The sequence below is a fragment of the Penicillium daleae genome, assembly GCF_028827525.1.
Source record: "Penicillium daleae strain IBT 16125 chromosome Unknown utg000008l_segment0_segment0, whole genome shotgun sequence".
NCBI lineage: Eukaryota > Fungi > Ascomycota > Eurotiomycetes > Eurotiales > Aspergillaceae > Penicillium > Penicillium daleae.
Genome location: NW_026623156.1, coordinates 7,282,787 through 7,293,706, shown reverse-complemented (window position 1 = coordinate 7,293,706; position 10,920 = coordinate 7,282,787). Strand labels below are relative to the sequence as shown.

General features: G+C 49.3%; 4 protein-coding genes across 4 annotated transcripts; 1 reads left to right on the top strand and 3 right to left on the bottom strand.

Moving 5' to 3' along the window:
- Positions 1-785: 785 nt before the first annotated feature.
- On the bottom strand, positions 786-2,121 carry N7458_011113 (putative integral membrane protein Pth11-like; the record flags this gene model as incomplete). The annotated part of the gene is made up of 6 exons (XM_056914495.1): positions 786-1,078; positions 1,140-1,210; positions 1,269-1,642; positions 1,698-1,765; positions 1,822-1,858; positions 1,918-2,121. 6 exons carry the CDS (start codon positions 2,119-2,121, stop codon positions 786-788), a joined length of 1,047 nt encoding a protein of 348 aa, XP_056763344.1.
- A 2,151-nt stretch (positions 2,122-4,272) lies between these two features.
- On the bottom strand, positions 4,273-5,668 carry N7458_011112 (epoxide hydrolase family protein; the record flags this gene model as incomplete). The annotated part of the gene is made up of 4 exons (XM_056914494.1): positions 4,273-4,973; positions 5,033-5,230; positions 5,281-5,337; positions 5,395-5,668. 4 exons carry the CDS (start codon positions 5,666-5,668, stop codon positions 4,273-4,275), a joined length of 1,230 nt encoding a protein of 409 aa, XP_056763343.1.
- Positions 5,669-6,334: 666 nt separating this feature from the next.
- Positions 6,335-7,534, top strand: N7458_011111 (uncharacterized protein; the record flags this gene model as incomplete). Its single annotated transcript, XM_056914493.1, has 6 exons — positions 6,335-6,522; positions 6,576-6,615; positions 6,684-6,808; positions 6,892-7,087; positions 7,147-7,450; positions 7,506-7,534. 6 exons carry the CDS (start codon positions 6,335-6,337, stop codon positions 7,532-7,534), a joined length of 882 nt encoding a protein of 293 aa, XP_056763342.1.
- Positions 7,535-7,699: 165 nt separating this feature from the next.
- N7458_011110 (uncharacterized protein) lies at positions 7,700-10,840 on the bottom strand (the record flags this gene model as incomplete). The annotated part of the gene is made up of 1 exon (XM_056914492.1): positions 7,700-10,840. The coding sequence occupies one exon, from the start codon at positions 10,838-10,840 to the stop codon at positions 7,700-7,702; it is 3,141 nt and encodes a 1,046-aa protein (XP_056763341.1).
- Positions 10,841-10,920: the final 80 nt, after the last annotated feature.

Below are 10,920 nucleotides of genomic sequence, written 5' to 3'. Positions count from 1 at the left end.
TGATGAGCATGATGAGCGCACGAGATCCACACCTGCTTTCACCAAAGCGCGGAAAGATGACAATATTTCTCATTCGAAGAATCCAGGGCATGATTGAAGTGGCCGCTCATATGCAACGCCTTGCCTGTGCTGGTGTTTCTATAATGCTTGATAACCTGCGCCTCGCCGGTGGATCCAATTCGGTTCTGCCTCCAGGGTGGGAGACTCACGGACTGGCACAACCTTCATGGATTGAGGAATATCGTGTTCACCACGCAATTTTGTGCCTACAAGTATTCTCCGATCTTCATCACCCCACATCTTCGAAGCCTGCGAAGCCAAGCGATTTGCAAGTATTGTATTGGTACGGGTGGAGTTAGAGCGAATATGAAATTGAAAAGAGTCTACTCTATGCCCCGCAAGGTGAGATCCGTCAAGTTATGAAAGAGGAGATTCAAACAGTTGCACACTTTCTCCTGGGTTTGTGACATCCTCCCAGGTCTACTTTTCCTTGGACGAGCTTTATCTACCCTATTTTCCTTCTTTGGTGATGAAAGCAGGAGTAAAGCACTCCATATGGCCTGCGCAGGGAATGCCAACTGAAGTGAGCGTGGACAATAGTATATGTGAACTAACTAACGAAATTTATAGCGAAATTAAAACAGTATTGCTAAAGGGAGTATCTCGGAAGAAACGAACGAAAGAAACGCCGGCCATGTTTTCCAGTTCTGAATATCATACCATCTCTCATAGTGCTCTGCATTGCCATCACCTCGTTGGCGACACTCTAGACCCCTTTTAAAGTCTTACTTTTCGGATTCTCCAATAATACTGCTGTACCGATGAACCTCAATACCTTCCTCGGCGACGCAGGAATCGACAGGTCCCTTTTGGAAACTCCTGTTTCCACTCGAGTTTGTCGTACCCGAGATATCGCTGTTCAAATGCGCCTTTGAAGATCCGTGGCTGAAAGATCGGAGCTGGGACCAGAAACTGCGGCTTCCAGTCTTGAACAGTGGTCGCAGATTTGGCAGGCATGCGGCGATGATACCTACACCGGCCTCGGTGCAGGTCCACATGACAACCGGCATTTGGTAGTCTATACGTATTGCCAGAATCGTCAGTATACACAGGCATTCCGGGTTTTCTGAATCACTTACAAGTAATGTCATCACCCTGCTGGGTCAGGCGAAGCATAGCCACCAATCGAACGATGTCGAAAATCAAAGCCCTACAAAAATCATTGGCACACGTACTCAATGGCGCCATTCAAACGCAGGAAAACTTACAATCCGCCAACCATGAATACGCAGGACAAAAGCATCTTCTGGGACTTGGCGACTGGGAGAGACCAAACAACTCCCTGTGGCATAAGCAGGAGAATTACGTCAGAGACGATGTTAGGAATCTGCGTGGCATAATAAAACGTGTCGGGATCAATGCAGGCGCCTTCAATTGATCGATCCCAGAACCTGGGCACAGGGATGCAGTTGAGAGTAGCAGCGACCCAGATGCTCACAGTCCAGAGAATGACTACCATGCCCATGAAATAGACGCCAAACAGCATATACTTGATGGCGAACAATCGCCGATACAGAGCCAGGATTGACAGTTTGATGAACATCACATTGGCAGTGTAGACGAATGGGTTCGCCCAGCCGATCTGTCGAAAGTTAGATTCACTGCGGTATACCTCGTGCGGCCGAGTGCTGGTGTACCTTGAAGAAACGTTCAACATTCTCTTTTGGAACTGTCTCGATATGAGAGCCGAGGCCATTGTAAAGCACTTTCCATTCTGTCAGTACCATCTTCAGCTTTCGCCGGAGCAATTACTTCACTCACAAATGACAACGCCGGTCGAACATCCATATTTGAAAAGCTGCCATGAAACCAAATTAGTGGCTTTTTTCCGTATAGATACAATACTATAAGCCGTACCAAAGCAACAAGAATCAAATAATCGTCCAGGAACAGCCTGCTCCCAGTCATCCTTCGAGCCAGAAGTCGCAGGCCAACAGCGACCGTGGGCAACGTGAATGCAAAAACGAGCGCCACGATCAACGAGTGGCGAATTTTCTCATTAGGATGTTCAAAATCACCCTCAGTCCACGTGTGACCGGAGGATTGCTGAGACGACGACATGACAGGCGGCGGGGGAAGCAGAGGAGGGGCAAACACGGGTGAAATGATTTGGAATCATCCGCGAGATTTGGAATTGGTTTAAGCTTAGTATAAATAAGGTGCCTTTAGAGAGGAAGAAAAGGTGGGGGTGAAAGGCTGTTGTTGTTCTCTAGATCTGTCATATCAGGAGAATAGTATGGGTGGGCTCGCAAAAGCCACCAATCCACCAATTGTACGTCGATCGGAAGACGGAGAAGTGAGACAAACTTTTCAAGGGAGAGCTCAAGATCAATTAAAGCCCACAGTATCGCCTTTTTACCTGATTTTGTGTGCTTTGACCGTGGAATAGTTATCTTGTCCCCAGCATCATGTCACCAACGAAGGCTGTGGGACCTTTCGGCCGCGGCTCTTGGACATATCACATCATGCGCCCGCAGACTTCGTTATCTTGCTGCACGGCAATTTATTGCGCATTTATCGCGCAAAGGATGCATCAGTTGATAGAGAACAATCATTTTCTTGTGGCAATGGTATTTCCCGATCGAAAAGCAGCATTGAGCTCGAAATGGCTGCAATCAAAGCATCCTGCTCAATGTCGTGATGTCGAGTCATGAATGCAAGGAGCGCGCCTACCCAACGGTCAGACCCTGTTCCTCCGGAAAATCCTATAGAATAGATCCCGCAAGGGGCCAATAGAGCTATTCAGAAGAAACTTTTAACACAAGATACATTTCCGGGTAAACAACAAGATCTCCCCAGGACGATCGATAAGTCGCATGAGCCTTAGGGTGTTCACAACCCCACATTTCAGCCAAATGCCGACGGCGGCCACGGCGCCCTTTATGCATCGCATCTCGGGCTTACCGGAGCCAATCATGGCTCTGTATAGCGATATATCTACTGCAAGTCCTCAAAAGCGTAAATGTGGCCGGGCTCGGCAGGTTCAGCCGTGCGCAACCGAAGACGACCAGTCCGATACAAATATTGTCAATATGATACCTAGATCGCACCCCATGTTTTATGGATCTCAGGTTTCTCAACTTTTCTCACTCAATTGCATGGCGGTGGATAACAGAAGATGCTGTTACACGTCCGGAATCGATCCTGTCTTCCGCGATCGTCCCCCCGGGCTCCCCAGGGCGAGATCAGTCTAGCTACACTATGATCACTCGCGATCCGAGTTTAGTTGTCCCATTGCAGATCTTTCTGCTGTGTCGATCTGCCCCGCTACTGTACTATCAACTTTGGTAGCCATGTCTCTAGGATGAACCTTGATGATTAAACAGGGATATTTTATAGCGCTGTATTTAATTCAATTATCCTTTGTATCTACAATGAGTGAGTAGGGCCACGGATACGGTAAGATCCCAATTGAAAGCTATTTACTTGCATCGAGTAACTTGTTCAATATAAGCAACACGTTTGTGTCGTTTGAGCCCCGAGGGCGACATATTAGCCGGGCTTTACTGCAACTAAATTTCCTAATGGAAGCGGAGTCTCTACCGTGGTGTGCAGGGGTGTTATGGACGGACCGTTGTCGTATTGTATGCGCTTTTTGACATCGCCTCCCATCGGCCCGGCGGGTCCAACCCCCACGCTATGACAGGTCCGAGTCACAATAAGATATGCAATAGAGAATCAGATTATGATATGTGGCTGCGCCCTTGAGTGGGCTCGAAAGCAGGGATTCTGGGCCGGCTCTCTGTTACCGTAGTCAATATCAACAGCCACCACTGCTCCCAGCCTACCACTGCCGAATCTACGTTCTAGGACTCGGCAGACACGGCATCGTCTCAGCAAAGATGGAGATACAGGGTTATGCAAGGCTCTTCTGGGCATTCTAGAGGCTCCTTCTCAAAGGAGTTTAGACACTCGGGCTGAATTAGCGTCACCATTGGAGCCTGGTCGCAAATCCTGGAGATCCCGACGTACTGGAATATTCCACTGTCTATATAAGGTTATGCCCAGTTGCATACTTTTTTATCTTGGATGACCCAAATGGATGCTGGAATACTAGGGGGGTTTGTTACTACGGTAGCACCTTTAGTATCTACGGATATGAAGTCAATTTTCCAGAAAGTTAAGAAGCTTGATACAAGAGCACTGAAAAGAATAAATCACCATCGTTCATTGAACTTTGTTTCATTGCTGGCTAACAAACCAAAATTTTACTCAATGCCCATCCCTGTTAGGTATCACTCCATGACAAGGACCTCCCTCACTAAACATTGCCCAGAGATCCTCAATAATAGCATTCGGAACTTCCCATGCTGCGAAATGACCCCCACGACTATGCTCACTCTGCCGTATAACCGGACCCAACGCCGCCGCCCATGTGGCTGGAACAACCGAAATTTCCCGTGGAAGGTGAACCAAACCAAGCTTTACATCAGGAATGTAAGACCTCAATTGATCATACGTGATTCCGGAGGCTGATTCGGCATGCAGAGCTTCATAATAAATGCGCACACTTGCATCTGGTCCCGCTTTGGAGAACCAGTAGATCGAGACCCAAGTCAAAATCTCGTCATCGGTCCAGGGGTAGGAATCCGTCCAATCGTGGAGCTTTTCGTAAATCCAGGTTAACAAAGCGACTGGGCTGTCTGCAAGTGCAGCACCAATCGTTTGCGGCTTGGTGCTTTGGAGCGTATTGTATCCGTAGCCTTCCCGATCGAACCATTCGGATCGCTTGCGTCCCTCCCGCTCTCGAGTAGTGTAAGGCGTGAAAGCATGTTGTAAAGCGAGGAAAGGGCTAGTACTCCATCGAGGTGGCCGAGCCACGATCATGTTGACATGGGAGGCTTTGCAGTGCTCGGGGTAAAGAAGGCCAATACTTCGTGTGATCCAAAAGCCCCAGTCTCCACCTTGCGTGACTACAGCAAACGACATAAGTATCAGTTGAATCAATGGAAAACTTACACAAGAAACTTACCGTATTGATTATAGCCCAGCTTAAGCATAAGCTTATGCAGAGCCTCAGCGTACTGGCCCAGGCCGAATCCGCGACGAGTCACTCCAGATGAGAATCCAAAGTTTGGAAGCGATGGGGCCACGACATGGAATGCGGGATGTCCATCCTCACCTTTAAGCTTCGACAGAAGCTTCGTCACTTCGACGAATGATCCAGGCCCTGGTGTTAAATTAGCACCTGCGGCATATGCAGAGTGAGCTGTATCTTACATCCATGACTAAATAGAAGGGGAATAGCACCCTTGACAGGACTGGTCTGGTGAACAACTGTAGTGGACAGCATTAGCATGATATCAGATCACCCAAACTTCAGAGATCATTCACAGTGGATATCTAATACCCCAAATCCATCAACTTCAATGTCAGTATGAAACTGCGGTAGTTCATTTAGATGAGATTCTGCCTTTCGCCAATCGAAGCCCTCTTTCCAGTATTTCACAAGTCGCTGAACTTCGCTGGTCGGCACACCAAATTCCCACGAGTCTTGCTCCGGTGACTCAAGCTGAGATGCAAATTTGGCCAGATGAAGGCGCTGCTTGAGATCCTGCAAATCTGCAACGGGCACTGCGATTGTGTACGGTTGCACCTGGTTAGACATTCTGAAGTGAAAGGGATGATTATGGTCACTTTCCAGGTCTTCGACTTGGACATGTTTTTATAGTTCTGTAACAGCATTTGTCATCGTCGATGTCATCCCGCAGGTCCCTCATTATTTCTCCTCCAATGCACAGGCCGCGATCCTTCGAATCCTGGTCCCGCGGAGTCTTGGCATTTTCAGGCTTCACAAAGTCCAGCAGCAAATAGAGATATGGATCAGGCAGGATGCATGAAGATTTACTCGCGGAGAATGAATGCGTACCGGGTGATATTGGCAGATATTTCAGGTCTGCATTGTCCGCAAGTATGGCGCAGACCAAGCTTAAATATTGCTCTGGGAGCAATCCTCGCTCATTCATGGCCTAAGATATATCTTGATCTCGTCAAACACGGGCTCATTCCATGGGGTCTCCCTTAGACCCTGACACACAGAACATCGAGACATACGCAATAGACAATAACGTAGCTATTTTATCTTTGCTCTAGATTATGAACGGAATTTCACCATGGAGAAAAGAAATCGTATCTGCGGTACTATCTCATCTTGTAGATGGATAGAGGGCCGATCGGAGCCCTTAGTCAGCTCGGCCTGGTTTCCCGATCGCGAGAATATCCACGGCCTCCGCTCTCCGTCCTCCGATAAACATTGAACATCGCCATTTACATTATGCTATTTGCTCGAGCATCTGTGCGAGGCTCAATAGGGCTTCGTGCATTCTCAACGGCGAGAGTATCCCGCACTGAACTTGCTTATCAGGTCTATGGCCCCGAGAATGACCAGGCCGCGACCCGGGATCCAATTCTGTTCCTGCATGGATTGTTCGGGTCCAAGCAGAACAACCGCAGCATTAGCAAGTATGTCCGTGATAGACCCGCCGAGGAAGAACTACTTGCTAATATATAGATAGAGCACTGGCCAGAGACTTGAAGTGCCGCATTTACAACCTTGTATGTCCGAGTGCTTCCCTGGAAATGATATCACCGAGAATTGGCCTGGCTGATCGGTCTTCTTTCAGGACCTACGCAATCATGGACAGTCCTTTCATGCGCCAGAGCACAACTACAGTGTCATGGCTGAGGATGTCCAAGAATTCATCGACCAACAGAAGCTCGACAAATGCGTTCTAATTGGCCACTCCATGTAAGTCTTCCTTTAACATCTACCTAAACGAGATGTCGCCAATACCCAATTTCCTATCATGCCCCGACACTGACTTTGACCAGGGGTGCCAAAGCTGCAATGACAGTGGCACTTCGCTCGCCCGAGCGTGTTTCGGGCCTGATTCCCGTTGACAATGCGCCTGTCAACGCTGCCCTGAAGAGCGACTTCCCCAAGTATGTCCGCGGCATGCAGCACGTGGAACAGGCGAAGGTTTCCAAGCAATCAGACGCCAACAACATCCTCCAGGAATACGAGGAGGTATGAAGCATTCGTGTCACGAATTCCTGGACGTCTTCCTTTGCTAAAATAGCACCTAGTCTCTTCCGATTCGGCAATTCCTTCTGACCAACCTCGTCCGCTCGGAGGAGGACAATACGTTCAAATTCCGCGTGCCACTGTCGATCATCGGAGACTCGCTGGATAACATGGCGGATTTCCCCTTCTCCGAAGCAGACGGCAAGCAATATGAGGGACCTACGCTTTTCGTCCGAGGCACCAAATCCCGATATGTCTCTGACGAGACCATCCCAGCGATCAAGAAATTCTTCCCGAATGCTCAGATTGCAGATGTGGATGCTGGGCATTGGCTCATTTCCGAGAACCCGGAGGCCTTCCGACAAGGTAATTTTGACTCTCATTCCCAATTGTTACCACGGAGCTCTAACAGTGCGTGCAGCGGTGCTTAAATTCCTAGGACCGTCCTAGTGCTACGTGTACGATGTACCATAGATCATAGAGAAAGAACATAGTGATTAAAGGATATCTACTACAATGTGGTTCTCATAAATGATACAACATGAAATAAGGTGGGTATATGCGACCAGTTAGTAATGCGATAGAATCTTCGAGACAGGAAAAACGAATATAAAATCAGTGGGGGAGGTTCTGTCTTTTCCTCTGCTCCTTCCTCTCCCTTTTCTCTTGTTTTTTTCTTGCCTTCTTTGATATTGCCATGTCGGAGGAAGCCGAGGACCCAGTGCCGTTGGTGAAGCGACCAGGACCTGCGGGCCGCGGGCGACGCCCATCATCCGAGAATGTTCCTTGACGGGGCCGTTTCCTAGGAGGCCCGTTCTCGGACTGCCCGTTCTCGTTCTCGGCGATCCGACGGGCCATGGGGACCTCAGTCGTCGCGCGTTTGGGAGAGAGCTGATCAACCGAATCATTTGAAGAAGACAAAACATCCGAGGGACTTCCTTGATGAGCGCGATTGTTCCCCGATCGGCTTTCGAGATGACCATTGTCGTGCTCCGAGATCCGTAACTCCATTGGTCTATCTCCTGTTCCGGCCGCAGATGTTTCCGGGTTGTCTTCTGAGTAAGACGGTGGACTGGCACCCAGATAGCTCGATTGATCCCCCCAACTATCATTGACTCGCTCTGAGACAGCGTCAAAGAAGGGCCCTGACGATTCAGCTGTCGTGGTTGGTCCATCGCCCGCGGGACGTGAGATGGAGAACCTATTTTGAATATGCCCACGTTCGGTCTGATTTTGAGCTGCACTGCCAAGGATTCGATAATGATCGCCAACGGAGCCGGAGATACCGTTGGTCGCGTCGTCTCCAGTCGCAGGATTGCGGTTCAAACCAGACTGAACTGCCGCCTGGAATTTCTCAATCCGGCCAAGCAACTCACTCTTGAGACGGCTCAATTCCTCGCCGTGCCCGAAGCTATCCACGCGGACTTTCAGTGACGCTAACTCCTTGTCGAACTTGGTTTGTAAAGATTGCAAGTCGCCAGAAAGAGTTTTGAGTCGCCCAGAGAGCTCGTTCATCTTCTCTTTCCCAGTTTGACTTTCCAATCTCATTTTCACAGCTTTGAGCTCTTCCAGGAGACTTTGATGGCCAGACTTGAGTTCATCCACCCCCTGCCAGTCGGTTTCCTCCTGCGTCTTCAGCCTGGTTTCAAGAAGTTGGTAGTTCGCAGCCAAGCCAGTGAGCTTTTCCGTGATATCAGAGTTTTTCTCCACCTCCGCTTGAGCACTTTGCCTTGAACGGAGGGAATCAACACTATCAGATAACGTTTCAAGCTGCTTTGAGAGTCCAGTCATCGTCTCTGAGACGCTCAGACCCCCCAGAGTATCTCTCAGGGTTGTAAGGTCTTCAGACAATGCTTGCAGCTTCGTTGAAAGCTCAGTCACGCTCTCTACTTGTTGAAGGGCCTGTGGAATAGATTCACCGAGTTCTGAGAAAGCGTCAGATTGCGTCTGAAATTTGTTTTTCAAGTCCCAGGTCTCTTCAAGTTGCTCGCTGAGAGCTTTGCCTTGAGCCGAAAGGTTGGTCTGAACATGAGATAGCTTCTTGATAACTTCTTCGCGGAGCTGATTCATCTTGAAATCCAAGGATACGAGGTCGAAATTCTGGGTAGATTCCTTGAGCGCAGCGAGCTCCTTGTTACAATAGGCCCGGAGCTGATTAACTTGCTCTTGAATTTGTGGCACAGAGGGATACATCTCCATCATTGCGGCGGCCATGTTTTTCACCAGACGTTCAGAGTTGATGTTGGAATATCGGAGTTCCAAAGATCGAACGGCAGTCACCAGCGAGTCGGTCTTAGAGAGGCACTTCTGTACTTCCTTAGAAGATTCATGGAACTGAGGTATGTCAAGGATCAGTTTGTTGACATTGTTCCACAGTGAACGTTGACCGCTTTCCACCTTCTCGATGCTGTCCTTGACACTCCAAAGGGCCCCTGCATGTTGAGAAGGTTCGTTGGTCGTGGTCGCTTTGTCACTTGCTCCCAACTGTCGAACTTCAGACTCCAGATGGGCTATCTTGCCGTTGTACCTGTCGGTCAATGCCGTATATCGCGTGTCCAGGTCTTGAATTTTGGCCTTGGCCTCGCTGGCAGTGGCGATTGCACCCTTGAGCTCAAGGCGCTCCCTTTCAATAGTCTCCAGCCTGTGCGTAACATCTGACGCTTGCTCGATAGAAGGTCCCATGGATTTCAGCGTATTCTCAAGTTCTCGCTGAGAAAGTATGGTTCCATCAAGGGTGTTTTTAAGCAACTTGAAATCCCGTTGGAGAATCAAAACGCTGTCACCCAACGCTTGAGCTCTTGCCCGCGCTTCAGCAGCTTTCCCATAAGCCTCCTTCACGTCTCGCCGTAATGGTTCCAGATCTGGAGCCTGAGACGAGCCCCCCTCGAGGGCAAGTGTATATGGTTTGATATCTCCGGTTTCCACTCCCTCTTTCCATTCCTCGAGTTTTCGAAGTCTCTTGCTTGTGCCATGATTACTCATGGACTGGCTGTTAACGGAGTTCTCGAGTTTCAACAGTTGAACCTCCATCCCGGTAGGAGTTTGAGAGTTTCTTTGCAGGATCAATTCTTTGAGCTCCCGCAGTTCAGCCTTGATCTCCTTATTCTCAGCTTCCAGTTTCGCAATCTTCTCGTTGTCTGGGGCGCCAATGGGCGCTGAGGCCGGTGTAGAACTCGTAGCAGATATAGGTAGCGGTGTTCGACACAGAAATCCACGAAGAGACTCGGCCATAGTTTGCCGCGTCTTTTCATTCTCTTCGATTTCTTGTTGAAGCTTCCCTATTTTGCATCGAGAGGCTGCTTCTTCGGCCTGTATGTTTTCGATGAAAGCAGGGAACATGTCTTTTGCTTTGGCCTTATCTAGGCGTCGTCTGATGGAAGCACTTTCATCCTGTAAGACCGCCTTCTCCTCCTCCTTGAGTCCTTTGATGGCGGCAAGCTCCGTAAATCGCAAGAGGATTGGCACCATATGATTATAATCGACGGTGGGACCATACTGGTCGAGGGGTCGCCCGAATTCACCGCGCCGATCTGAGACATCTGTGTTCTGTGTTCGATCCACCGGTTGTTCGATAGGCTCGAAGATACGCGACGCGCTTGGGATATCCGCCGGGGTCGGCGTCTGCGAAGGGACAGGAGGGCGTGGCGTGACGACGGACGGCCTCTGAGTAGCACGACCCAACCGAGGGTCTACTGAAGAGGCTTGTGGTCCAGTGGTAGAAATTGAAGGAGGTTGATTTGTTGTGGCAATATCCATGGTGTTTTGGATACTGAGCTGGTCACGGAGGGCACGTCATAGCCTTCATGGTTTCACTTGGCAGCCAACAGAAGCTCCTG